The sequence below is a fragment of the Manis pentadactyla genome, chromosome 9, assembly GCF_030020395.1.
Source record: "Manis pentadactyla isolate mManPen7 chromosome 9, mManPen7.hap1, whole genome shotgun sequence".
NCBI classification, from domain to species: Eukaryota; Metazoa; Chordata; class Mammalia; order Pholidota; family Manidae; genus Manis; species Manis pentadactyla.
This window is the reverse complement of record NC_080027.1, coordinates 58,325,626-58,352,236: the sequence shown is the minus strand read 5'-3', so window position 1 is coordinate 58,352,236 and position 26,611 is coordinate 58,325,626. Positions and strand designations below refer to the sequence as shown.

The 26,611-nt window shown below is 52.2% G+C and overlaps 2 protein-coding genes across 2 annotated transcripts; one reads left to right on the top strand and one right to left on the bottom strand.

The window, feature by feature from the left end:
- Window positions 1-2,091: 2,091 nt before the first annotated feature.
- Window positions 2,092-20,249, top strand: IGSF22 (immunoglobulin superfamily member 22; the record flags this gene model as incomplete). The annotated part of the gene is given in 38 exon segments (XM_057508207.1): window positions 2,092-2,249; window positions 2,251-2,268; window positions 4,243-4,326; window positions 4,328-4,374; window positions 4,607-4,700; window positions 4,702-4,747; window positions 5,922-5,959; window positions 5,961-6,004; window positions 6,085-6,124; window positions 6,327-6,361; window positions 6,364-6,500; window positions 7,145-7,264; window positions 7,779-7,941; window positions 8,605-8,877; window positions 9,828-9,895; window positions 9,897-10,113; window positions 10,855-10,986; window positions 11,076-11,160; window positions 11,162-11,205; window positions 11,354-11,653; window positions 12,718-13,020; window positions 14,446-14,583; window positions 14,586-14,618; window positions 14,829-14,957; window positions 15,568-15,696; window positions 15,699-15,775; window positions 15,777-15,855; window positions 16,289-16,310; window positions 16,312-16,365; window positions 16,566-16,790; window positions 17,026-17,066; window positions 17,471-17,596; window positions 17,599-17,676; window positions 17,679-17,708; window positions 17,711-17,764; window positions 18,549-18,740; window positions 18,743-18,853; window positions 20,173-20,249. Coding segments are annotated over 38 exon segments (4,041 nt in total), but the record flags the coding sequence as incomplete, so codon positions are not given.
- Window positions 20,250-21,555: 1,306 nt separating this feature from the next.
- On the bottom strand, window positions 21,556-25,967 carry TMEM86A (transmembrane protein 86A). Its single transcript, XM_036920152.2, has 3 exons — window positions 25,707-25,967; window positions 23,439-23,703; window positions 21,556-23,067 (listed from the first exon to the last, which is right to left on the bottom strand). Exons 1-3 carry the CDS (start codon window positions 25,725-25,727, stop codon window positions 22,631-22,633), a joined length of 723 nt encoding a protein of 240 aa, XP_036776047.1. The 5' UTR covers window positions 25,728-25,967; the 3' UTR covers window positions 21,556-22,630.
- Window positions 25,968-26,611: the final 644 nt, after the last annotated feature.

Sequence of the window (26,611 nt, the reverse complement as noted above, 5' to 3'; positions counted from 1 at the left end):
ATTCTGCCTGGGGGCTCAGATCCTGAGCCGTCTGTAAGCTCCTGCTCTATTCTTACCTAGGCCCCCAGCAATGCAGCAAAAGTAGCTGTGGTGCCACTGCTGGCAGGCAGGGGTCACTCCAGGGCAGGACTGCTGACCAACCAGCAGACCTTACAAGATACCAGATCCTATGTGGGCTGGGGGAGGGTCCAGGCACGCAGGTGTGCACAGGCAATGAGGGAAGAACAGGGAGTGGCTTGAGCAGCTGGGATGGGGCACCAGAGGAGGAGGACATGCTCCCCAGCCACCCTCTCACAGGAAGATGGACCCTCCTACCCTTCTACTCAGATCAGGGGATTAGGCTACAGGAGTGGGAAGCGGGGAAGAGAGCTCACGTGTCTCTCTCCCACTGGGTGGGCCTGTGAGGCCACTCATACTGTGCAGGCACCACCACACACGCAGTATGCCATGAATCATGCCCCCTGTATCTGAACACAATGGCTTCCCTGCTTGACCCACCCACTGGGCTGTGTGTGCATATGTATGTGCATGTGCATGCACCCACACACATACACACACACACGCTACCCTGAGCCCCTCAGAAAGGGCTCACCCAGCAGCAGTAAAAACCAAGCCCCTGTTCCCCACAGAGAAACAGGAAAAAGATTCCTGGGCCACCACCCTCATCCCCCTGCCTGCTGACCTGAGCATTTCCTCCAGGACTGGCTCCAGCCTCCCTTCTTCTCCACTCTCCTGCCCCACCAAAGCAGTGTGCCACCTAGCTGAGACAGCTGATAACCCAAGTAAGGGGTCTCCTCTAGGCAGCCAGGCATTTAAGAAAATGATGACTCCTGGTAGCCCCACTGTCCAGGCAAAGGAAGGAGACTGGCCAGTCTACCCCAGGCACTACATGCACCTGCATGGCCGTGGACCCAGCACTCAAGGACTAGGAGGGACTGGTCGTGCCGAGGTAAGTCTTCCCTCTTCCCTCAGGAAAGGGGCAGAGGCTGCTATCTTCTGAGCCCAGAAGGGAACAGCAGAGACCGCATTTGGGGGGAGGGTCCCAGAACCCACAGACAGAAGCAGGCCAGGCAGAGATCTATCATGGGGGGAGATAAGGTTAGGCCTCAAACCACCTGGTTCAGACAAGGTTTTAGGGTCCATTGGAAAGGCACTGGACTGGGAGCCAAGAGGCCAATATTCCAGTCTGACCTTGGACAGGTTATTTCTCTCAGACATCAGTTTCCTCATATATAAAGTAGGGGTTTTAAAACTGCCAGGCTCATTAAGAGGTACATCCATTCATTGAATACTATGTCGCTGTTAACAGGAATGAGAAGACTATGAATGGGTATGGTGATATCTCCAAGATGTAGTAAATAAAGAAGGCGGCTGAATAGTGTGTATGATAGACTACCACATGTGTAATAAAAGGGATGAGTATACAAACACCCCTATTTGCATGAAGGAGCTTCAGAAGTAGTCTAGAGAGGGGGCGCTCAGGAGCAGGAGGGAGCCTTCTCACATACATATTTTTTACATAGTTTAATTGTTTTTTTTAACTATGTGACAGAATTACTGATTCAAAAACAAAGTATAAGTAACTCCGCCTCTGTCTTTAGGATGTCACAGACCAAAGCAGACCTATAGAAATGTGCTGTCGTTGGCCTTAGCATTCCACTAATGCCAGAGGCCCCCGGGGCCCGGGAGGAAAATCTGCAGCTTCCTTCCAAGGCTCACTCCAGTACGGCTTAGTCAGGAAGTCCCTTCTTAGGTCTGACTTCATTCCCACCTGAGGAAACATCCAATCCTGCCTCCCTGGTTCCATGAAGCTATCCACAGATATCCCCAACTCCCTCTGGGCCTTAACAGATCGCCGGGTGACTCTAAGCCTTACATCCTCCTCCAAGAACTTGGAATGGTTTGTGATTACGCCATAGGGGACAGGCTCATTAGTCCTTTAATCAGCCTGGGAAAAGGAGGAAAGAGGCCAGAGAGACAAGGCTTGCTGCCCAACCCCCATCCACCCTCTTCCGTGCACCGCCATCTCCCCTTGTGTCCACCTGCCCTGTCCCTTCCCCCCACACACACACGCATAAAAATCTCTCTTAACCTCCCTCCTACTCCCTTTCTTGTCCTCTATGGCCTCCTCTCCCTGGTCCTCCGAGGTGTGTGCCCACGCCTGCTGTCACCGTGGCGACCATTCACCACAAGCAGATGCAGAAGCACGTGTCCATGGAGCTCTCCACCGCCCACATGCACACCTTCTCCCACAACCAAGATCACAGGATACAAGTAGAGTGGGACAGGGGCAGGGGGTCGTGATGGGACAGGCTTTCTTCCTCCACATCTAACCCCTGGGTGGACTTAGTCTTTGCCACTCCTGAGCCCCTCAGGAGCCCCAGATATAAAGAGCAATGCTTTCCCAACCTAGGCTTCTAATTTGTGCTTTGATGAAGCATCAGCCAGCATTCACCCACAGATCAGATCTCCAAGAAAACAGCTTTGGAAAAATCAGTCACATGGGTGTGTGAATGACTGATGAGTTTAACTGCTTGAGGAGATCAGAGCCAAGGGCCAATACACTTCATTGTGATGGGAAGATTTCGGGCACAGAGGAGCTAAGGAGATAGCTACCTTACCAACTGATGAGTAATGCAGACCCTGCTCCATGTAAGATACGGGAGACCGGGAGCTCCAGTGGAGAGAGCATGAACCCAACAACAAGTGGCCTAAGCTTCCCGACTCTGAACCCTCAGGGACCAGACCTGGCGGAGGTCAGACAGAAGGGGAAGCTGAGAGATGTCTCAGAAAACACATTGTTGGGTAATGTCTCTAGCAGAGAGTGATTAAAAGATGGCAGGGGGCCAGTCCTCCAGGCCATTGTCCCTCCAAGTCCTCTGTGCACAGATGGCAAGGCCAGAGACACTCTATACGAACCCTCCTGGTTAGTGAGGCAGAGCGAGTGAAGAGCCAGAACTCAGGACCAGAAGTTGCAAACAAGTGATTACAGCAGTGATTCTCAGCCCCAGCCACATATTACAGGCATCTGAGTGTAGGGGAAGGAGGGAGGAGAGTAGCAAAAAGAGCCATACCCGAGTGTCCCCCGTTAAATCAGGTGTTCGGGGTTTTCTTTTTAAGCTTTCTGGAGATGCTAATAGGCAGCCAGAGTTGACAAACATGGGCTAACAGAGCCCAGGCAGAGAACATAAATGTGGGGAAAAAAACCGAGGTGAACTGGAAAGGACATACCCCATCTAAGGGGGCAGCCACTATTCACCTCCCACTGATTATTACCATATGAGAATGCGGGACAGTGTTGAGAATCCAGAAATCTGAATTTTCATTTGAACTCTAGATTTTTAGACGTAGGGTTACTCTGTTTGAACATTGCAGAGATCAAATAAAACCCATCTGCATGCTGGGTGCAGCCTGCACACTGCTTGTCTGACCTCTGGTGACTATTTAAAAACAGACCACATAGTTCCCTTACACATTTTTCGCATCTTAGTCCTTCAGGTTACTGAGGATAATGCAGGCTTCTGGTTCACTGGGGTGTTATGAGGATTAAATAAAATAATCTTTGAAATGTGCTTAGCACAGTTTTTGACACAAGAAAAGTGCCTCATGAATTAGAGCAATTATATTAAGTGTTAACGCATCAGCCAACAAGATTTTCTGTAGTTAATACTAAAAAAAACTTGTTTTCCAAACATAAAATTACACTACCATATTGAATATGCTCTTTCAGAAAAGGAGATTCCCATATGTAGTCCCGTTGGAGCAGAAATGTTTCCTGCCCTTCACTCAAGAATCACTACCCCCATGGCAATGAATGCTGAACCCACAGAAGGGCGGGAGAAAGGCCTACAGCAGAGCTAGGCTAAGCTACCAGGCACCAAGCAGCAGTAGGACAGGTTCCCTCCTAATGCTCCTGGGAGGCAGGACTGCCGGGAGAGAAGGCCAAGGGATTGAGAAACTCCCTAAAGAGAAGCCTGCTTTTAAAAGAGGACAGAGAACAAATTGGACACAGGTCTGTGGCCCAGTACACTAGATTGACCTTTGAGGGGTAGGAGGGGAGTTGGCTTCCCCCGGTGGTTAATATTGGCCATAACACAATGACCCACGACTCTGCAGTCCTCTTTCCTTAGCCAAAGCTGGTCCTGCCCACACTCACCTAAACCGCTCAAGAAAGGTCAGCCCTCCAATGCCTCCAATGGGCTGACTTCCAAGTGGAGCCCATTCTGACCTCTCGCCTGCTACCACAGAAGTTGTGTTGAAAAAGTCCTCAAGCACTGTAGAGTTCTTCAGCCTGGTGACCTGGAGTTCTGACACCCCGGCAGGAGAGAGTCCCAGAGTTCGTGGAGAAGCCTCAACCGGTCACTGCAACTGAGGGTGCAGTGCTCCCTGTGTCTCCCCAGATCCCTGGGTGCTTCTCTGTCTTCTCCAGGGCCCAGCCTTCACCACCACCACTCCTGTCCCCTAGAACATAAACACTGGAAGAACCAGACCGAGGAACCCTTCCCTGCCCCGGGGACAGGGTGAGACCCCTGGGAGGTGGCAGGGAGCAGGTCGGAGGTCCAGCCTGGAGCCTAAGAGGCAAACATGCATCCTTTGCCCATTGCAGGGGATAAAGCCGTGTTCCAAGCCCAGGTGCAGGGGAACCCCAAGCCCAGCATGTCCTGGGGGAGAGAGAGTGGCATTCCCGTCAAGGAGTCTGCCAATCTACAACAGCATTAACGAGGAGCGTGTGCTGAAGCTGTGGGAGGTCCAGTCACTGATGAGGCCAGGGACAGGGACCCCCCAAGGTGGACACCGGTCCTCTCAGGAACCAGAGAGCCACAACGGGACCCAATAACTGGGCGATGAGGAGAGGCTGTCGCTGTCCTAGAGCAAGGGCAGGATAAGAGGGGCTGAGTCAAGAGCTGAGGCACTGCCAGAGTAAACAGGGGTCCAAAGTTAGAGGTGAGGCAAGGCAGAGCTAGGGCAAAGACAAAACAAGGAGGGGGCAGGCCCAGTGGAAGCAAGGGGCCATTCCAGAAGGTGAGTGGGCCAAAGGGAATGCAGCACCAAAGCAGTGCATGTGGCTAGGAGGGAGCAGGGACCTTAGTGGGTGGAGCGAGGCTGAGCTGGGGCCAGGCAGGCAGAGGTGCTGATCTTAGAGCAGGGGTGAGGATCAGGGTTCCTGGGCTCCTTGGGGGAGCCTCCCCAAAGAGTCTTGCCAAGGGCCCCTCATCCTTGGGTCTAACCAGCTTCTGCACCCTCTGAGGAAAGGCAGGGATGGGTTACTGGTACACCTAGGCCTATAACTACTCCTGTCACAACTGGTCTTGCCCCAGCTTCACACTGTGAAACACAAAGCACCTCCCCTCTCCACTACGGACGGAAGTTGGTTCGTTCTCCTCCCAGTGATCCCATTGTTGAACCCTGAGCCCCCAACACAAGCTGCTGCAGAGTCTCCCTACTGGCCACCCCTGACATAAACTCATTCATTCAACAAGCACTTTCCAAGAGCCCGCCGGGCTGTAAGTGCCATACTCAGGCACCAAGGGAGCCTTATTCACCAGTTTCCTCTGGGGCTCAGCCCAGTGCCTGGTACACAGGGCTGAATATGTGTTAAAGGAAGTAGTACTCAGCCCAGTGCCAGAAACTGCAGGTAAACTGGGTAAGCTGCAGGGACATAAGAGGAAGCCTCTCTCTTCCAGGAGCTCACGGCCAAGAGGAAGAACACAGGATCAGGCTACAAACATATACACTCACACTGATTGCAGCCTGGTACCTGCAAATCCTAGAGGCTGCTCCATCCTCCACAGGTACACCCATACTCGGCTCCTCCCGCAGTCCCCAAAACATTCTCTTTTCCCATCTCACAGAGAATCTCCCTGTGGTCCCCTCCTCCCCACCGCCCCACCTCTAGTGGCTTTAGTCTTATCCAGTTGGAGCCACTGACCTCGGATAACTAGAGGTGCATTGCAACAATGACATGCAGACACCATCTAAACCGTGTTTTTGCTGGTGGCAGAGTGTGAGCCAACCCCCTAACTTGGCTTTTTCTCCTAGGGATCAGACTCCCCCATCTAAACCTGTCCCTCTCTCTGTCCTCAGGTCAAGATAAAATGGATTTCTAAAAGATGTTGAAGAAGAGGTGAGACTGGAATGCTCCTCTGCTCAGGTGCTGCCCCCACCCTCCAGGCTAGAGCTTCTTGAGGCTTTTCAAAAGAGCCCTGAGCTAGTGGCCCAAGAGCCAAGAATCCGTGCAGTGGGGAGGGAAATCTCAAGGTTAGGAGAGGCTCCCTCTGCTTTCAGAGGGAGGCACTGAGTCCAAGCTCAGTACCCCCCACCCCCTTGGTACCCCCTGCTCCCAAGAAGCAGCAGCAGAAGGTGAGGATGAGAAAGAGATGCTGGAGATTTTGTCCAAGTTGCCCAAGAAGGACTTTGAGAAGGTCTGCATGGAATATGGTTTCACTGACTTTCAGGGTCTGCTCAAAAAGTTCAAAGAAATGAAGAAAGTGGAGGTGGAGGTCAGTGCCAATCGGGGGCAGGGATCTGAAGGTGGGGGGCTGGGCCCCACCAAGTGTTAGTGCCTGTGTGTCTCCCAGCAGCGAGGTCTCCCAACCCTGCACACACACACTCAAAGGTACACTTCCTGCTGCCAGAGCAGGAAAGGAACTCAAGTCACCTGCCTTCTACCTCTCCTCTCTTCACTACTCCCTCATGTGCTTGCATGGACTTGGGAACTACACAGACATGGCTCAGATCCTGGTTATACTACCTTAATAACGGTGTGAACTTTAGGTGCCTCTCTGAACCTCAGTTTCTAATCAGCAAAGTGAAAATTATACTTTCCTCTTTCATTCGTTTTTGTATTGTCATTGCCATTCATCCACTCAACCAGCACATAATTATGAAACATCTACACTGGAGTTAGAGAATCTACATAATGGGCTTAGGTACATAGTGACTGTTGTGCAAATGGTTCCTTTCTCATCTCCCATCATATCTGGCTCCCCCTAAATCTTATAATTGATCAGTGGCAGGAGCTTGGGGGAGCATGGCTATCTAATCAGCCTAGTCATTTCAGGGGACTCCTCCAGTATTGGGGACACAGACTGAGCAGATTCCAGATGACGCTGACCCCTGCCATTTTGTTATCACAATCTCTCAGACCACCCGGATTCTGAAGCCCCTGGAAGACAGAGAGGCCAAGATTGACACCACAGTGGTCTTTGACTTCATCATGGAGCTGAAGGACCCCAATGTCGATGTGATATGGATGAAGTGCGGGGCACATGGCAGGGCCCACCCTCGTAATATCATTTTCTCTCTGCAACCCTTCCTTTGCAGACCGTCCCGTTATCCATCATCCATGTCCTCACTTCCATCCCAACAAAAGGATACCCCCTGGGATGGTGGAAACTGGCTGGGCTCTATTCTTAGCTATTTCACCACTTAGTTGTTTGATTTGAGACAGTTATTTTCCTCCGTCTATGCCTCAGTCTATCCACCTGAACAGGCTGGATTAGATAGTCCTGAAGGTCACTGATGATCTATGGCTCCAAGAGAAAGCATCTAAAGAACTCATGCATATTAGGAGTTCAGGCCTTGGAGGAGGCAGGGACCCTGGATCCCACAGAGCCAGACAATGAAGCTAGAGATCTTAGGGGCCTCTGGGCATGTTTGAGGATCTTAGAAAGTTAGACACGTCACCGTCCAGCTAAAGCTGGTCTCAGGGAATGCGGACCTCTGAAAGTCTCCTCCTAAACCCCTTCATCAGCTTTTCTACCTATTCCATGGGGCAGGGTAATGAACCACTGGGGATCCAGTACTCTCTGGGCAAGTATGATGTGAAGCAGATGGGCACCAAGCACATGCTGGTTATTACCAATGTGAACTTGAATGATGCAGGTGCCTACAGCCCATCCATGGGTGACAACTGGATGAGAGTAGAGCTCACAGTGCTCAATATGAGTGGGCATCAGTGGGCACAAGGAGGACACAGCAGGACCAGGAGGGAGGCAGAGCCAAGGATGGAGTCCATGGGAATAAGGGAGAGAGGACTGTGGGACTGTGCAGGAAAGGACTGCCTGGGGAATGGAAGTTAACAGAGGAGGGAAACATGGGCGTAAGGGAGAAGACTATGAGAGAGTAAGTGCCGCATATGAGAGAGTAAGTGGGCAGTGTAGCATAGCTGTTAAGAGCACAGTCTGTGGAGTCGCACCACTGGGATTCCAACCCCAGCTTGTCATTTATGAGCTGTGTGACTTGGAACAAGTTATTTGACTTCTTTTTGCATTATTCCCATCTGTAAAATGGCAAATAATAGTAAAATCTACCTGCGTGGGAATTGGATGCATTAATATGTGCAAATTGGCTAGAACACCTGGCATATATTTAGAGCTACTTAAGTGCTTTTGAAAATTGCTGTTAATATTAGTGGGGAGGAGACCATAGGAACATCATGGGAAGAGACTCCAGGGCTCACAAGCAGAATGAAAATGGCACTTGCCACAACCGTGGGCTACAGGAAGCCCATGATACCTGAGTCTCCATGTGCCCATCACCATTCCACCCCTCGGAAGGGACCAGGCCTCCAGCTCCATGGCAGCCTTTCCTACTCTGCTGCACATGAGCCGCTGAAGTTCACGGGAGAGATGAAGCCAATGAAGGTCACAGAGCACCAGACAGCTGTGTTTGAGATCCGCCTCCCCAAGAAAGTGCCCAGCTTTGTGTGGAAGTTCAATGGGAAGGAGCTGAAGAGGGATGAAAAATATGACATCACAGTGTCTGAGGATGGCCTGACGCATATACTTAAGGCTAAGGATGCCAGACTCAGCAACAACGGGGAGTTCTCTGCCGTGGTGGGGGAGCTGGTGCAGAAGGCCCAGCTCACTATTGCCCATGAGTGGTGGGGCCAGAGCTTGTGGGGTGGGCTTCATGCCACAGCAACTTCCACGTGGGCAGTCATCCATCCATCCACCCACCCATCCATCTTGTCCTTGCAAGGCCCTGTGATGGGTACTAGAAAGAGAGGGTTCTCTTCTCCATTAACTCCTAGATTAGTGGGAGAGGAAGGAGAGAAATTAAATTAGAACAAAAGTTCTCAAGCCAAGGAATCAAGACATACTGGGGTCTTATTATCAGCTGGGAGATCAAGGACCAAGAAATCATTAGCCTTTTTGTACAGCATACCACTCCTGACTATTCACTGGAGAGTTGCACTTGATGGTGGATACCTCAAGAAGCATGTTACACTTGAACTACACTTGACACTTGTGACACAGAATCATCATTGCTGTGGAGGGAAAGACAGAGGTGGTGTGAGCCCAAAGAAGGGGCACCACCGGGCAGGCAGGAAAGGTGCGATGAGGTGATGTCCAAGATGTACCAAGAGGAACAAAAAGGAGTTCAGGTATCAGAGAAAGGGGAAGAGGACAGGAAAGTATGAGGAGAGGGAACAGCATGTGTAAGCGTCCAGCCACCAGAGAGACAATGTAGTTGTGACTGGAGTCCCAAGGGGGCATTAGAGATCTTAGCTGCAGTGCTTCAGAGAGGTCAAAGTCATTACCCCATTTCACATATGCAGAAACTGAGACTCGGAGAATAAATGCAGTGCGTATGGAGAGCTAACTGTATTATTATGGAATAAATACAGTCAGCTAGCAAGTAAGGGGCAGAACTGGGTTCTCCCAGTTCTGCTAGGTACATTCATGGGTCACATGTTGCTCACAGATACACCCCATGTCACAAGTCACAAGTGGGACCACAAAGAGGAACAAAGCAGCATGAAACTGCAGAAAGGGGAGTAGGAGGTTGATAGCAGGGATAAGCATTTGTCTCTCTGTCTGTAGGCATCCCCATCAAGTTTGTGAGAACCCTCAAGAATGTACGTGTGAAAGAGAGGAGCCAAGCATGCCTATGAGTGTGAGCTGACATCCAAGGATGTGACACTGTCCTGGAAGAAGAATGGGCAGCGGCTGGAGTTTGGCACAAAGTACAGCATGATCCATGAGGGCAAGCAAGCAGAGCTGGTCATTGAGGATGCCCAGCTCACTGAGAGTGGTGAGCACGCCGTAGGGGCCATGCAGGATGGGAACCCCACTGAATACTGCAGAACTGCCGTGGTCACCGGGGAAGGTACACACGCCCCCCCATCAGTTCCCACTGACCAACCCTCCCAACCCTAGCAGTTCCCTACCATAAACATTGATCAACCCTCCTACTAACTCCAGCCCTCACCAGACAATGATCAGTTTCTACCTCCCCACTCTATCCACCCCCATCTCCCAAAGTCTGACCATCTCTGACTTCCCAGCCCCTGAACATTTCTACCTCCTAGACCCTGGTCATCCCCCATCTCTCAAACTCTATCTGAAATTCCTTGATTTGATTCATCCTTCACTTTTAGACTCTGATCATCCCACACCCCTTGACCCTGACCAGTCCCTACTCATTAACCATGACCATTCCCCACCAACCCTGACCACCCTCAATTTCCAGTCACCCTGGGCATCACACAGACCAGCATAACCACAACCAAACATCCCAACTTCACTACCTACCTGCATACCCACCATCTATTCCTTCAGCTTAGCATCACAAGTCCCCACTGGCCACCCTCTGATGATGAGCCCCCATTAGCCATCTCCCCGTCTTCCTGGTCACCATTTCCCAGTGCCACTGACATTTCCCCAGTCCCCCACCTACTTGGTCCAATTCCCCCGCTGACCATTCCCAATTGCCCACTGACCATTTCCATCATAAATGAGTTTGATAGAGTGGTACCCCTGCCCCTCCCCATGGCCACTGCCACCAGGATTTTCCCATGAGCCCCTTCACCCCAACACCCTAACCCAAACCCCTGCTCCTTCTCCCCAGAGCATCTGGCCACAGTGAAGAGTGGGATGTCCGATGTGCACGTGGCTACTGGGAGCCTGACTGAGCTGTACATAGTGCTGAACAACGAGAAGGTGGAGGGCATGTGGCTGAAGGGTGGCAAGGAGATCCGAGGCAGGGGATTGGGAAGGAGACCAAGAAGGATGGGGCTGACTGGGTGTACAGTCGCACTCAACGCCTGCCGCTCGCCCCCAAGATCACAGACTTGCCTGGCATGCAGATTGTGAAGCAGGGTGCGGTGCACATGCTCATCTTCCTCAGTATGGGCCCCGAACATCAGGGCAAGTACATTCTGGGCCAAGGGCGTGGAAAGCAAAGCCTCCGTATTCATTGCAGATAAAGTCTCCACCCACTATAGACAAAGCCCAACCAGACCAGGCCCACCGACAAGCTTGTAGCTCTTCCCCACTCCCTGTGGGCTCCACCGGCTCCTCTCCTCCCCAATCCCTGCTGGGAAAGCTTTCCCTGCCACCCCACCCCACAGATCCTCCTACCATCAACCCATCAATACTGGAGGCACTGGCACTGCACCCCATGACCATGCAGGTGAGCGACACGGCGAACATCGAGGTGCCCTTCCGAGCAAAGCCACTGTCCAAAGTGACGTGGTACAAGGACGGTGTGGAGGTGACAGAGGAGGAACATGTGTCCATGGAGGGTGGGGAAGATGAAGCGCCACTCATCATTTCAGACTGCATGTGTGAGGACAGCAGCCTCGTTCTGCTCAAACTCGAGAATGACCATGGCAGAGCCACGGCCACTTTGTACCTCAGTGTGCTGGGTGAGGGCAGGACCCTGGCTGGAATGGGCCAAGGGCACCTGCTGCTCAGTGCTAGTGGGAGCCAGGCTGGGGATAGAGCTGGAGTTTGGGTTGAAAATGAGATGGGAGCCCTGACTTTGCAGCCAGAAGCCCACTTCTTAATTTCCTAACTAGGTGGCCTTGGGCAAGATTAACCTTTCTCACCTCTGTTTCTCATCTGCCACGGGGTGATTTTTTTTTTAAGTATCTATTTCAAGTGAATTTAAAGCACATAGCAGAATGCACAGCACATAATAGACCTTAAAATGTTACATAAATATTGTTATTGACTTGGAGATGAGGACATGGTTGGAAGTAAGGTGGAAATGAGATGAAGGATGGGATTTAGGGATGGAAGTGAAATTGGTTGGGAAGAGTATTGGAGTTAGAAGTGAAATGGAGTGAGGGGAGGTGAGAGCGAGCTAAGAATAAAATGAGGTTGGAGAGAAAGATGGAATGCGGGTGGGAATGGATTTGAAAGAACTGGCCTTAGTGAGCTCACATTCAAAATGCAACACACACACAACACTGTTACCACCTCCCCAATCTGCACCTCCATCAAGGTGTGGGGTGAGAAGGTTTGGGTTTCAATGCAGTTCAGCAGTGATTGAGCACCTCCTCTGTGTTCTCAGTGCTGAGGACACAGAAATGAAGTATCCCCAGCAGTCCTCCAACCCAAAAGGGATGAAAACTGGTAGACATTTGATTAAAACATAAGGCACCAAAATACCAACAAGCACTGCAGTTCTAGATGCTGACAGGAGGGGAGATCTTGTCTGGAAGGGGACAAAGGTGGATCAGAGGAGGCAGGATCCCCTCCGGTCTCTAGTCTACCCACTCCTTGGCAGGCAGGAGTATCAGGGGCAAGGATCAAACTCTTAGGACAATTCTCAGAAGGAGGGGCAGTGGGCACAGGGAAGGGCGAGGGATCCAGAAAGCTTGGAATCTAGCTATGTCCCAGCCTGGATGGACCTCTGGTGAGTGGAATGAAGCCCTTGTGATCCTTTGCTCCAAAGCCCCATTCTAATACAATCTCCTGTCCTAAGACCATCCCAAGCCTTCCCAGGGCCAGGTAGAGTTCCTGGAGCTCCTGGGTAGTTCTGTGCATACGAAATAGAAGGCTCCAAAGGACAATGGCGGGTGACCTGTAACGCAGTTCACAGTGGAACGGAGGGTGGTCGGCAAGAAGTCCTATATCAAGATAGGAGAGGTGGGCAGCAAAGTCACTGAGATCTCCATCAACAAGGTAGGAGGAGGAAAACCCTATCAGTTTTGTATCCTGGCCATCAATTCGGAAGGAGTGAGTGACCTGCTGGAGACAGATGAAGTGTTTGCAGGAAATCCTATCGGTCTTTGAGATAGCTCCATGCTCAGTGGGAAACTGCGGGGTCAGGATGGGGGCTGTCAGCTAGTGAGGAATGCTGGTCTGTGGGGAATTCCAGAAGGTCACCTCTCTAGCTGTCCCATGAGACGGATGGATTGCAGAGTAAGGATAGAACACCGTTTGGAACAGGAATTGTCAACTTTTCCAGTTAGATCACATGCACAAAACTGTCTTACGTATATATCCAGAACTGTGCACAATTCCAAGGAAATGCGTCTATTTGTTTCTCCATTTCAGAAATCATCCTGCATCCCAATGAGAGTGATGTTACTCTAGGAGTAACCTTGAATCCATTCTGATTTTTTTTCCAAAGAAAACCCTTGACAACATCAGTATTTTAATTATGATTGCTCAGTTAATTACTTATTACACTTCTCCCAGCTGATCTCTATGGCTCACTGTGTCAAGACAGTACATTAAGAATGATGGCACTACCCGGAAGATGACTGGTCAGCCAGAGACGGGTAAGATTCCTCAAGGGAGGAACAACCTAAGACAGGCACAGTCGCAGGGGGGCCATCAGGAGAGAAATTGGGGACCAACAGAGGGGAGGCTTAGAACCCCACCCCCCGTTTTGAGAGAAATCTGCATCGGTGGATGTTTTGTTGCCCTTGTCTAGCTTGGATTAATACTTAGTCTATAGGCACAAACCTGATCATCTACATTTGCCCTCTTAGAGCACTAAACTATGTTTTCTACGTTTATCTTGCATCTACCTACCACTTCAGCATTTTATTTAAAAATAATAATAATAATAATAAGGGAGAAATGTGGGATTCACATATAAATCAAGTATAAAAATCAAACGAATAGTCATATCTGACTTGATTGTTTATGGTTCATGATGCGTGATCAAAACCGAAAGTTTCTGTGATGACTGCCCTTGCACTGTTCACCATGTATGAACTTATTCACTATGTAAGACCTTGTTCATCATGTAAGAACTTGTTCGTTGTGCTTCAGAAGATTGGAGACTGTTGAGATATAGGCTTGGGGTTGATTAATGACTGTGCATTGAGTCCCCTGCACAGAATTTTATTGTTGTTAACAACCATTTGATCGATAAATATGAGAGATGCCCTCTCAAAAAAAAAAAAAGAATGATGGCACTGGAGAAGACATAAGTTGCAAGGTTCAAGTCAGTGATTCTCAATCTTGTCTACACATTCGAATCACTTGAGATCTTTAAAAGAATGCTGGTGCCTGGCCTCCACTCCAGGCCAAGTAAGTTAGAGTATCTGGAGGTAGAACCCAGATACTAATTGGTGGTGGTATTTTTATGTTTTTACTCCCCACTTAATATGCAACCAGAAGCTAAGTTTTTTGAAGGAGGAGGCCAGAGATCAGCCTGGGGTGCCCCCTCCTAACCTCTGCCCTCTGTCTCCCACAGAGCCTCCTGGTCTTGCCTCCCATCCCCAAGTGGTTGATATGACCAAAGAGGCTGTGACCATCATGTGGAATGCCCCCACTCAGGATGGGGGAGCCCCAGTGCTTGACTGCATTGTGCAATGGAGAAAGAATGGCAGTAACTATGGGTGCCAGTCCACAAGGACCCCATCCAGGGTGAGGTTGTAGGGACAGAGGCCCAGAAGGGGCCAAGGGAAGCTTTGCTGGGTGGACCCATGTACCCCTGCTGCTCTGAACATACTCCTTCCACCAATTCCTTCAGGGGTTTTAATAGCACCCCATGACCCTCTTTTCCATGTCCTCTCACTTTACGGTCTCTCACCCCATGGACTCCCTGGCTTCATACCCCTCAAATTCCCATTTCAGATGCCAAGTATACCATGGACAGTCTCCTGGAGGACACAGAAAATAAATTCTGAGTTGTAGCTGTGAATAAGGCAGGCCCCAGACAGCCCAGTATATCATCCAACTCAGTGGGAGCCAAGAACCCTGTCAGTGAGTACGGATGGGGCTGCCAGGCCCCAACACGTAATGGAATTAGCCCGTTCAGAGTAGAGAGAGGATTTCTTCTCCAAGAAAGTCTAACCGGAAGGGTCACACAGTCTCCACTCTCTGGGAGGTGCCAGTCTGAGGATCAGGATTCACATGTAAGAAAAATCCAGCAAATAGAGAATGAGAGTCAGGCACAGTAAGGAGGCAGGGTGGACAATAGTTTTTGTCACACTTTGAGTATTTCTGGTTAGGTAAGGTAGTAGAGGCATGTTTGAGGATGAGTGGGGGTATTGGGTAGATGGTAGAGAGTGTTGAGTTTAGGAAGTGAGAGGGAGGCACTGCAATGAATGGATGTGGGGAGATGGCTGGACTTTTTGAATAAAGGGGCTGAGTGTGTCGGGTATGTTGAATTTGGAGAGTAGTGACTTGAAGGGTGAAAGTGTTGACTCAGTGAGAGAACTGAATCTGGAGCTTGTTGAATACGCACGGTTGGGAATTGAGGGTGTTAAATGTGGAAGCTGGAAGTAAGAGTGAAAGTAAAGTTTTGTGGGAATTGAGCATGGAGTTGAGTGGAGATGAGCTGGTGGGCTGACTGGATGTCTGTGCCATCCAGAACCCCCAGGATTGGTCCGGGACCTGCACGTGTCTGATTCCTCCAACTCCAGTTTCTCCCTGATCTGGCGGGAGCCTGCAGGGAGAGACCCACCCTCCAGCTACATCCTTGAGATGCAGGCCAAAGACACCAGGAGTGGTCCAAGTGCGCAAAGATCTCCATCTTGGGCACCTGCTACACGGTGGGAGGCCTCACTGAGAGGTGGAAATTTCTTCTTCTGAATCCGGGCTGTGAATAAGGCTGGAGTCAGGGAGCAGGACAAGGGGGTCCGTGCCATGCAACCAGCATGTGAGGGCCCAAAGAGGCCTGAGATGTAGACCCTGCCATCCTAGTTCCAAGCCTTCCTCTCTGAGTCCTCATCCCACAGGGTAAAACTGGGTGATGCTGTGATTCCTTCATTCTTGCTGTGCCTGGACAGGGCTAGGGGTGACCCCAGTGGCTTCCCCACCCCAAAACAACTCCCTCTTATTGTGTGCCAAATAGCATCTACTGTGTGCCAACAGAGGTGTTAGAAACAAATACAATACGGGACCTGCCCTGAAGAGTCTAACATACATATAGAGGGAGATAGATATAAAAATAGATGCTTCCGAGTGTTGCAGGGCTGCTGGCTGGCTTGTAGTGGGAGCAGGAGAGGCTGGGAAAGGCTTTGGAAGGCAGCTTTAAGCTGAGTCTTCCAGAAAGAGAGGTCCAGGGCCCCACTCTGTCTCCTCCATCTCAGGAGCCCCCAAGTTTGACCTCAGTGAAGAATCACGTGGTGGTTCGGGCTGGGACAGCCCTCTGCATCCATGCTGCCTTCTGTGAGTCATTCCCAACCCTGGCCACTACATGCCTACCATTTAATGAAGATGGCTACTGTAGCTATCAGAGTCTTTGCCTCTGACTCTGCCCCTCTCCAGACCACTGACACTAGAGCCTGGCAGGAGACTCCTGAAAGTGGAGAGGGCCCACTCCCAAATACTACCTGGGTGACCCCTGATGCCATCTCCTGTCATCACCCAGGGCTCACAACCACCCAACATGATCTGGCAGAAAGATGGCACCCCTACCAAGGGCCAGGAAAGCATCACCAAGAGCAAAAACTACTCCCAGTTCCTCCTCAACAGCACCAAGCACTCTGACTTAGGGGTGTACCGCATCTTGCTCCAGAATGAGCTTGGAGAAGCATACTATGACATCCATTGCATGTGGCAGGTACGACAGTGGGCAGAGGCCTCAGGGAGGTTTCCCTGAACACACTCCAAAGTAGAGCTCCCCACTGTGGTTTGGGTTCCTACCCCTGTAAAGTCATGCGTTAAGGTAGTGAAGCCTTCTTTGACACCATAAAGCAAGACTTTATCAGCCTTTGCTTTAAGGGAGAGGTTGTTTCTGCTTTTTCTCAATGTCCTGAAGCTCCAGAGGCATTGAACTAGGGCCAAGACCTTGTTCAGTTTCTGCAGTCATATCTGGTTGTTTCAGGGCATATGAAAAGTATGGCCAGCAGAGCAAGCAGAGAATAGGCAAGAGGCAGGAGGAACAGATGGAAATGAGTCCACTGAAAATTGGGGTGACTTCTTAGAGAGGGTTGGAAGCTTTATAATAAAGCCCTAAATCCCTAAGGGATGAAGGATGAACTTTAACTGATTACTACATGCCAGGCACTTCACCAAACATTGCTATGATAGTTATTGCTGGCTTTATTTTGCAAAGGAGGAAATGGGTCTCAGAAAGGATAGGTAACTTGCCCAAGTTCATAGGGCTAGTAAATGGCAGAGTACACTTAAGAAATAGTTCTGACACCAACACACCAGCTGCCTGAGACTCAAAGAAGGGAGTGCCTCATCCCATCCCCCATAGGGCTTGGCAGGTGGTTGAGGTGGGGGCATTGCCTCAGGCCCCCCAGGGTGGCTGATGGACCTTCCAGCTGTTGATTTTCGGCAGCAACCCACAAACCTACAGCTGTTTGAGGAGGTCCCTAACACGGTGACTCCGACCTGGAACCACAGCCCCAACGTGCAGGAGGGCGGTGAGGCGCACTATGTCATCATGAAGAGGACTCGAGCACTGCCACCTGGTTCACAGCGACCCAGCGTGCGTTCCGCAACAAGTACACCATGACAGGGTTGCTCCCCGCAGGAAGTACTGCTTCCGAGTTGTGGCCCAATTGACAGTGATCCGCTGGACTCCAAGGATACGTGGCTCGTCAACAAGGACAAGAGTAAGTCAGGGGACTTGTGGGGTTCGGGTTACGTGTGGGATCCCTGATGTTGGGAACAACACTAGAGTTGCAGGGGTGCCCAAAATTTAAGGTAAAACCTGAGAACCATTGAGATGGCAGGGTTCAGGTCTAGAATGCTGGGGAGAGAAGTAGAGCTCAGGAAGCCCACGGGGAGGAAATACCTTAGGGATATTCTGAGGAGTGGGACTAACATGGAGGTGGGGAGGTGGAGAGGTGCCCTTGAGGGCAGGGATGAGGTGGGGCGGTCGGGGGGAGGGGCTGGAGGGCCGGAGGGCAGGGCGGGTGTAGAGCTGAGACTTGAGGCGGGCGCGGAGCTGGGCGGTGAAGACTAGGAGTCTCCGAGGAGTGGGGAGCGGGGATAACGTCCAGGAACCCTGGAGGGAAGGGGTTAAGGCATCGGACATGACATCAAGGGCGAATTAGGAGAGAGCCGAGACCCTGGAGGCTGGGATGTCACTGGAAAGCTTGGACCGGGAGTTTAAAGCCAGATAACAGCTCGGGTTCGGGTCGCTGGCAACTGGAAAGAAGTCTAGGACTCCTGGTCTGATAAGAGTAAAATCCCAAGGACTGATTTAGGTCGTGGAACACTGGAGTGGCAAGAGGGTAGGAGGCTGGCGGACGAGGAACCTTTAAACCAGTATAAAGTCGGGGCCCCAGAGTTGACCGCGTGTGGGAATCGGGGTTCCTAGAGCTGGGACTCCCGGGCGCCCTGGAGCTCTAGCAGGTGGGCGCGCTCAGGGCCCGCTGTGTCCGGCCCGCGCAGACGAGGACCTGAGCGCCCCTCTGAAGCCCTACCAGCAGGACTGGAGCCACTCGCCGCGCTCTCTGACCCCGCTCAAGCCGCACGTCGCGCTGCGCGGCGAGGACCGCACCACGACTTGCGCCTTCTTTGGGAACCCGCGGCCCGCAGCGACCGTCTACAAGGGCGACGCCAACATCACGGCCAACTCCAAGTTCGCAGAGTGTGCACGATCTTCATCCCCACCTGCACGCTCCAGGAGGGCGGCGAGTAAAGCGTGCCGGTGGACAACGAGCGGGGCAAGCCCCACAGGAACTGCACGCTGTCTACAGCGAGGACCCTGCGCTGGCTCGGCCTGGCGGCAGGGGGAGGGGCAGCCTGTGTCCCATCTGGGCCAGAGGCTCAAAATGGCCGTGTCGTGGGCTGACGATCAATTCTTAAAATGGCAGATACTGGTTTTTAATGTGCTCACAGGTGGTGCAAACATTCGCTAACGTGCCATAGTTTGTACCACTCTCCCATCCTCTCCACCTCATTTGTTGTGTGCTTGCCTCCTACAGTCCCTCAGTAGATTGTGGTTTTCAGTCGTTGGCCAGCCTAGACCTGCCTTGATAAAAGATACTGGTGACCAGGCCTAAACCAGACCACCAGTTACAATCTCTCTGACAGGATTCTGGAAGTAATCTGTTAACAGAACTTTCCAAGTGATTCTGATGTGCAACCAAAATTGAAAATTACTAGTCCAGGATAAGGACACCTGAGAGGCACAAATCCAGGAGGCTGAAGGGTACCTAGTGGAGGCCCTTTCTCTGCACACGTGTGCCTATGTACAGGACGTATTTTATTTCTTCCTTCACATTCTACCATCTTCACAGCTGCACAGCTAGTAACATGAACTTTCTACATGCAAAGGTGACCTGCCTTGCTCCTCCATGGTTCTAGTTTCCCATGATCTTGATAAAATCTCAACCAACAAGACTCCCCACACCCATCTACCTCTCCAGCCTCATCCCTTACCCCACCCTGAACTTTCCATGGCTCAGCATTGGTGTCCATGGTTTCCATGGATACAGAACATTTTCATCCTATTATAGATGCCTTTCCTTGAGAAAGGACCATGTCCTGTTGCTGTCTCTCAAGTACACAGCTAGGGGTCTGGGCCTGAGACGTGCCTCCAGAGTGGCTCCTGCACTGTGTACTAGAAGTAGGCCAGGGAAGGCACTGTGGGAGACATTCCAGCTTTCATTCCACAGCTAGAGAGATCCCTGACAACTTAATTCTGGTTGTACACACATGGGCCCAGGGCCCTGGCTTTACCATTGACCAGCCATGTCACCATGGCAAGCCTCCCTCCGAGCCTGTTTCCTTATCTATTTCATAGGGCTGTTGTGATACTTAAATGAGATAGCACATAGGAGTGCCTGGCACGTGGCTGGCAAATATTAAATGTGGAACAGTTGGCAGCTCTTGGTCCCACACACTCAGCTGACCTTGAGATACTGGCGCCCAGGCCTAGGCCCAGCCCCAGGGGAAGATTAAGGTCCCAGGCCCCGTCCAGCCCCTGGTTCCTGCATAGTAACTGCAAGTCCAGCAATTTGGAGTTTCCCTTGCCCCTAGCATCATTAACACTAAAATACTTGCTTTGCTCTTTCAGACAAAGATGACACGTCAGTTCTAGCATCTGTCACTGAGAGTCTGCAGAAGAACTCAAAGTACCTTATGTGAGCTCCATCCCCAGTCAGGGGGATGATGTGATGTGGCTCTGTTGGCCTGTCCTCTGCATGGCCCCAGTGAGGGCAGCCCAGTTGGCCCACTGATGTTGTCAATGTAAACATTCAGTGTAGGGATGAGACAGTAAACGGACCGGGCTCACCCTTGCCTGTTCCTGAAGGTGGTGTGCAGTGGGGACCAAGGAGATGAACTTGGGAGTGGAATGGGGATATCACAGAACCCAGACCCCTGAGAGCTTGGTCCAAACCCCCTTTAGGGAGTGTCCAGCCCCTTTTAGACTGAGCCTCAACTTGCCTTCCCATCCTTTACAGCCACACCGAACCCTTCCCACTTGGGATGGGGCAAGTCTTGCTCACTCCATCCTTACCCCCATTCTGCTCCCTCCCGTTTCTTCACCAGGAAAGTCTGTCTTCAGAGTTCTGGGATTTGAAGGAATCAGGACCTTGCCTCTTTAGTGTCCACGGTTCTCACTGTGTTTGGAATTAGAGCATCTCGGAAGCTAAGGGAGTGGCCACCCAGCTCACTAGGTTTCAACTTAGGTTTTTCAGTGGAATCCTTAAAAAAAAAAAAAACCGTAAGAAGCTCCTGGATTTGAAACAAGGATAGAGGGTCTTTGGGCCTCCCTATTGTGTTTCCCTTTTGTTATCTAGGGATCTCTGTAAAGACCCTAGTTTGAAAAGCACTGATTCATCCACCACTCACATGGGACCTGAGTATTCTCTACCATATTCCCACAACTGTACACCCCCTCTACTCATGGCATATTCACCATCGCCTAATACTTCCCTTTCTACTTCTGGGTCACGGCACTGCCCACTAAGATGCAAATGCCCATGGAGTGGGGTGACACATTATTATTTTGCAGGGCTTCATCTAAAGTATGAATCAGCAAAACTAATCTCATTCCTCCCAGCTGTTCAACTGCACCCAGAGTCTAAGAGAAAGGTGATGCTTTAAGGGAATCTAGATCATCATTTTGGAGGAAGCAGGTCTGGTGTGGGGAGGGGAGGAGGTGGGCAGTGGTAGAGAACACTCAGTAACTAAAGTCATCAAAGGTGCTGGGAGCCCATGCACAGCAGAGTGCATCAGGGATAAATTTGGACAGTGGCAAATACTACCCATCCCCCACCCTCCTGAACTACATCCTCACCCGTACACATGGCCAGGGGAGTGAGACCCACTCCAACCAGTGCAGTGTCACTAGAGCCAGGAAGCCAGCCCGGCGCCAGGATGCACTGGCAGGACTGTGTTCCAGGCTGTGAGGGCATACAGGGTCTCTGGACAGCACATGCCACACAGCTAGACAAGTAGAGCAACCAGTGGCCCTTGGTTTTTATTTTTATTTTTCACATGAGCAGTAGAGGATGGAGTTGTCCCATCCTTGCTTCCCTTGCATTGAATGTGCCTTGGGTCTTCTGATCCTAGAGTGTCACTGGAGCACCCTCCTTTTCCTCCCAGTACAGGAGGGACAGGGAGGAAAGCAATGGGGGGGGTCCCAGCTTCTGAGTCAGGCTCAGCACCCCCTCAGCACCTCCCTGAGGCTCTCTCCCTACATGACTTTGACAGACAGCAGGACCGAGACAGATGGCAAAGAAAAACCCAGAAAGGCTGGGCAACAGACTACACATACACACAGACTCCCATGCAGACACACACACATAAGCTGGCCCTGTCCTTTGGCATGGTTCACCCCAGCCCTGGAGATAGGATCTGAGGGTGGTAGTGTTGGGGCCTGAGCTTTAGGCTGACCTTTGAGAGAGATGGGACTATCTTGAGTCCTTGGGACCCCAAGCTCCCAAAGAAATCCCCAATCTTGTCTCAATCAAACACCCCTTCACCTTCCCAACCACCACTCAGAGATTAAGACTGTTCAAGTAACAAGGATAGATGAGAGAGAGAAAGGCTCTACCCTTACCCAATCTTCCCAACAAGGGGCCTGTGAAAGGGGCTTCAAGCCCTAGCCTTGGATCGTCTCAGCAGATTCTCCCCTCTTCCCTCAACTCCATGTGAATCAGGAAGAGTAGGAGTGGGCAGTCAGACCTTTCCATCTAGTAGAAGTTGGGGGACATCAAGGGGCTGAGCACCATTGCCCTCCTGAGGGACTTTGACAATGCAGTGGGGTACAGGAAAGGAGATGTCTACTTCTGGCTCCAGCCAAGAGCATTAGGCTGGATCTTTCTAGCTCCTGGCATTGTCTTGGACCACTAGCTTTACTAGAGATCCTTCTCCTGCTTACCCCCTCAAACTCGTGTATTTCTTGGGCAGTTTCTTCAGCCCCAGGCTGGTACTGCAGCCATCCCGACCCAGCTCTTGCAGGCTCCTAGGTTCTGGACCCCAGCTCCAGAGAGAGAGAGGGGTGACCAGATCCTAGCGTCCTAGTTGGTCTTGCTTCGTCTATCATCCTCCACTGGCTCCCGGCTCTCCACAGCTGACAGGGCGATAAACATCTGGGCAGCGTAGTAGGTAGACATGATGAGCACCCGTGCGTAGGGCACAGGGAAGCAGAACTTGTTGAGGGCAAGGGTCAGGTCTGAGATGATAAAGAGCAGAGCACCACTGACTGCTGCCAACTCAGTCCAGCGCCAGGCGGCCCCGACCAGCTGTAGCCCTGCCACAGCCTGCCAGCTCATGAAGCCAATCACGGCCACATAGACCCCCACCAGGTAGGTGAAGGCACCTGAGAGGCATGGGTAGAGGAGGGCGTAGGACAGGCCCGATAGCACTGCCATCACCAGACCTTTCTGAAGAGCCAATGACCGCATGCCAAAGGCGGAGGCGTAGAGCACGTGGGCCACAGCAAACATCAGCAGACCTGGGAATAAAAGAGAATGAGGGGATGCTGAGGACGGGCTCAGGTGAGTAATGAGTAAAAGGGAGTTGGGGTGGGAGCCATGCTAAGCACATGACCCAGGAGCTTTGATTAGGGAGTACCAGGGGTGGGAAGAAATCTGCAAAGGTAACACTGCCCACCCCCACCCCCTGCATTCCCCTGAGGACCTCCAGAACTGATGGCCTGATCACCTGCAAGGTCACCCTCCTACAAGAGCCCCACAGTTCTTGGCCTCAGAGCCCCTCAGATTCCCCTTATTCTTGTTCAAAATCCCCTCCCAAATCCTCAGCCCCCTATGACCCTCTAGTGCCCAGCCCCAGGATTCCTCCCAGGCAGCTACTGTGGCAACTGACCGTGCGTAAAGTAGCCCTGGTCCTGCCAGATGAGGAAGGCATCACCTACAGCAGAGAAGACGAGCCCCACAAAGATGCGGGTGGCGCTGGGGTGGGCCAGCAGGAATCCTAGGCCATGGGCCAGAAGGAAGAGGCAGAGGCAGAAGATGGGCAGGCACTTGATGAGGGCGCTGAACCATGATGGGCTGGATGAGGGCAGCCAGAGCACAAAATACACACAGGTGGCCTTGAAGAAGGGCACCAGCTTGGGTCCCTCACTCTTTACCTGGAGGACATAGGACACGAGCAGCACTCAGAGCTTAGGAGCTCAGATCCAGCACCCTCAGCCCAGACATCCATGCAGAGAGCCCCACCTCCCAAGCAGGGAGGACTGAAACACAGAAACCCAGTGTGGCCAGCCCAGCCAGCAAAGTGTGAACATGCCATCACTACCCAGAGGCTTAATTGATAGGAAGAAGGGCTGCACTGTTCCTGCTGCCCCAGGCCATTCTTGACCCTGGGGCAGGACCAGAATGGTCACTCACTAGGCAGAAAAAGGACTTGAGATAATGGCCCTTTCTGCAGCCCAGTGCTTCTCCCTTCCTGGGCCTTCCTTCTCCCTCTCCAAAGCCCCTTTAGTCCCTCTCTGCCAGCAACAGCCCCCAGCTCTCTGGAATGGAGTGGAATCAGCAGGAAACCACAGAGACGCCACAACTGGCCACCTCGTGATCCTCAGCCGTGGGGCCAGGACGCAGGCTTAGGGCCCTGGCAACAGTGGGTGAGTGCCAGGAATGCATGAGGGTGGGCACTGCCAGTCACCTCAGCCCCCACAGGCGCTCCTCAGCCTGTACTCCAGCTGCCACAGCCTAAAGGTACCATCAAGGGCAAACAGAAAGATGGGAATGCTAGCTACAGAAATGGACCCATGAGTTGGAAGAAAACAGTCCCTGAAATGCCAGTAATTTCAGGGGTTAGGGGACTGGAGGAGGGTGTCACTCTAATTTCCCAGAAAACGAGAGCAACTCAAGGCACATCAGAAAGAGAGGAAGTAAGAGGGGGTAGGGTTCTTTTCCCAGCTTTTGATCTAAAGCCAGCAGACAGGCTTGGAGGAGTGGGGAATTGAGAGAGGGAAGTTAGAGCAGCTGACTTGGTCTCAGCCAGATTAGGGGGGAGGGCAGCTAAAGAACTTTGTGTCCAAGGCTACCTCAGGCACTCTCCAAGCTTGGGCTTCTGGTGCACAGTCTCTGGGGGCTATTCAGAGCAGCTGTTGTTCCCTGGATACCTACACTCTGACCAGCCTATGGCTGGGTGAGCTGTCCAGCAAAGGGCTCTGGGGACACACTCAAGACTCCCAGACCACCAGTTACCTGTGGACTGATCAGACTATGAAGGAGGTTGGGAAGAGCACGTCGGTGGGTCCAGGTCCAAGCCTGTCCTTACTCTGCCAGGAGTGGGAGCAGGGGGAAGAACTAAGTTCATTCCTAGAAGATTCCACCATCCGCCATGGCTCGTCAGGGCAGGGGCATGGGCAGAGGAAACTGGAGAAGAGGCAAAGCCCCACAGTCCCCAGATTTCCCCAGCATCCACCTGCCCTCCCTCAGAAGCCTCAACATCTGCTCCGTACTCCTCCCCCAGCCCTTTATTTCCTAGGAGAAACAGGCAGTTGTGGCTGGGGAGACTGTGACCAGACATAAGAGAATCCAGAATTAGAAGGGTGGGAAAGAGACAAAGGTTCGAGTTGAGAAACAGTGAAGAGGTGTCAATAGAAATCACCCCTCTTCCTCCAGCGCATTGTCAATGGTTCTTAGACTCAGGGGCATCGCCTCCCCGCCCGCGACTACTTTATAAGATGAGGAAGGGAAGTAAACACATTTGGGACAAGAATCCGAGCAGGTCCCAGTCACTCTCCTGCCCTCTCCCGCCGCCTCCCACGCCTCCCTGTGGTCTGCCACACCGAACCCGGCGGCCCTCTGCAGTTCTCTTCCTCTCCGCGGCAGCGACCCCGCCGAGCCGCGGCAAACATAAACATCAACAAAGTCACGCTTCCGAGTCACGTGCCCACTTTTTTCCTCGCTCCCGCGGGCGGACGCGGGTGCGCGGAGGAGGGGCGCCGCGGGTCTGGGGAGGCGGGGGCCGTGCCAGCGCCCGCCTCCCTCCCGGGGCCGCCGGCCGCCGCAGAATCCCTGCGCTTCCTCGGCCCCCAGCAGCTTGGCCCGCCGCAGCCCAGTCCCCAAGCCGGGGGGCTCCGGCCGCGGGAGACACTGGCTCGCTCGCTGCTCCCTCACTCACCACAGTGACCGGGGACACCATGGCGGCGGCGATGTCCGCGCGCGCTGCGGGCTGCAGCGGCCAGGTGAGAAGACTAGGACGTAGGTAGCCCGAGGTGACGGAGAATACCTCCGGCGCGCCGGGCGCTGGGATTTCTTTCTGTCCCACGACGTCATCGCGGACTCGGCCAATGAGCTGGCTGGAGCCGTGCCGGGGGGCGGGGGGGAGGCCGCCTGGCGGCGCCGGCCGGGTCCCGGGCTCCTGCAGCTGGAAAAGAGGTTTCTCTCAGGGGCCGGGAGGCGGGGCCCTCGAGGCTCCACCTTTCCGGGAAGCCGTGCCAAAGGCATCCCGGAACGTGACCCTGATCCCGGTCCCTGGGTGAAAGAGCTTGGCTGAGAGGCAGACACGTTCCTGCCCTGGAGGCATGGCTACGCACATTTTCTCATAACCCGGGGGAAAGGCAAAGACATTTTCCCTTTGGACGTTAAACATGCAGTCCACACGGACACAGTTGCAATTAAAGCCACAACCTTCACTGTGTACAAACATGCATCCAAATGGACACACGATGGTCAGAGGACACACAGCCTTCGACAGGAGAAGAGACAAATAGGTACACAGCAGCCCTAGACCCACAATCCTAATATACACACAAACACACAGAATCACAATTTCCCCTTAGGCACAGAACATAAATGCACAAAACTGGACAACCGTATGTGCACACACATTTATTATTAACATAAAAACGGAGACGCAGTAGCCTGTAGACCCATAACAAACACAGATACTGCCCTTAGGTACACATCTCTCACAACTCAGAGACAACTGTACCTACACACAGGAATGCACCAGGAATGACAAGACAGGCAGACCTGAGGGTTTTTAAGGACCCAGAGGAGTGTGAACCAACTTTGCCAAGAATA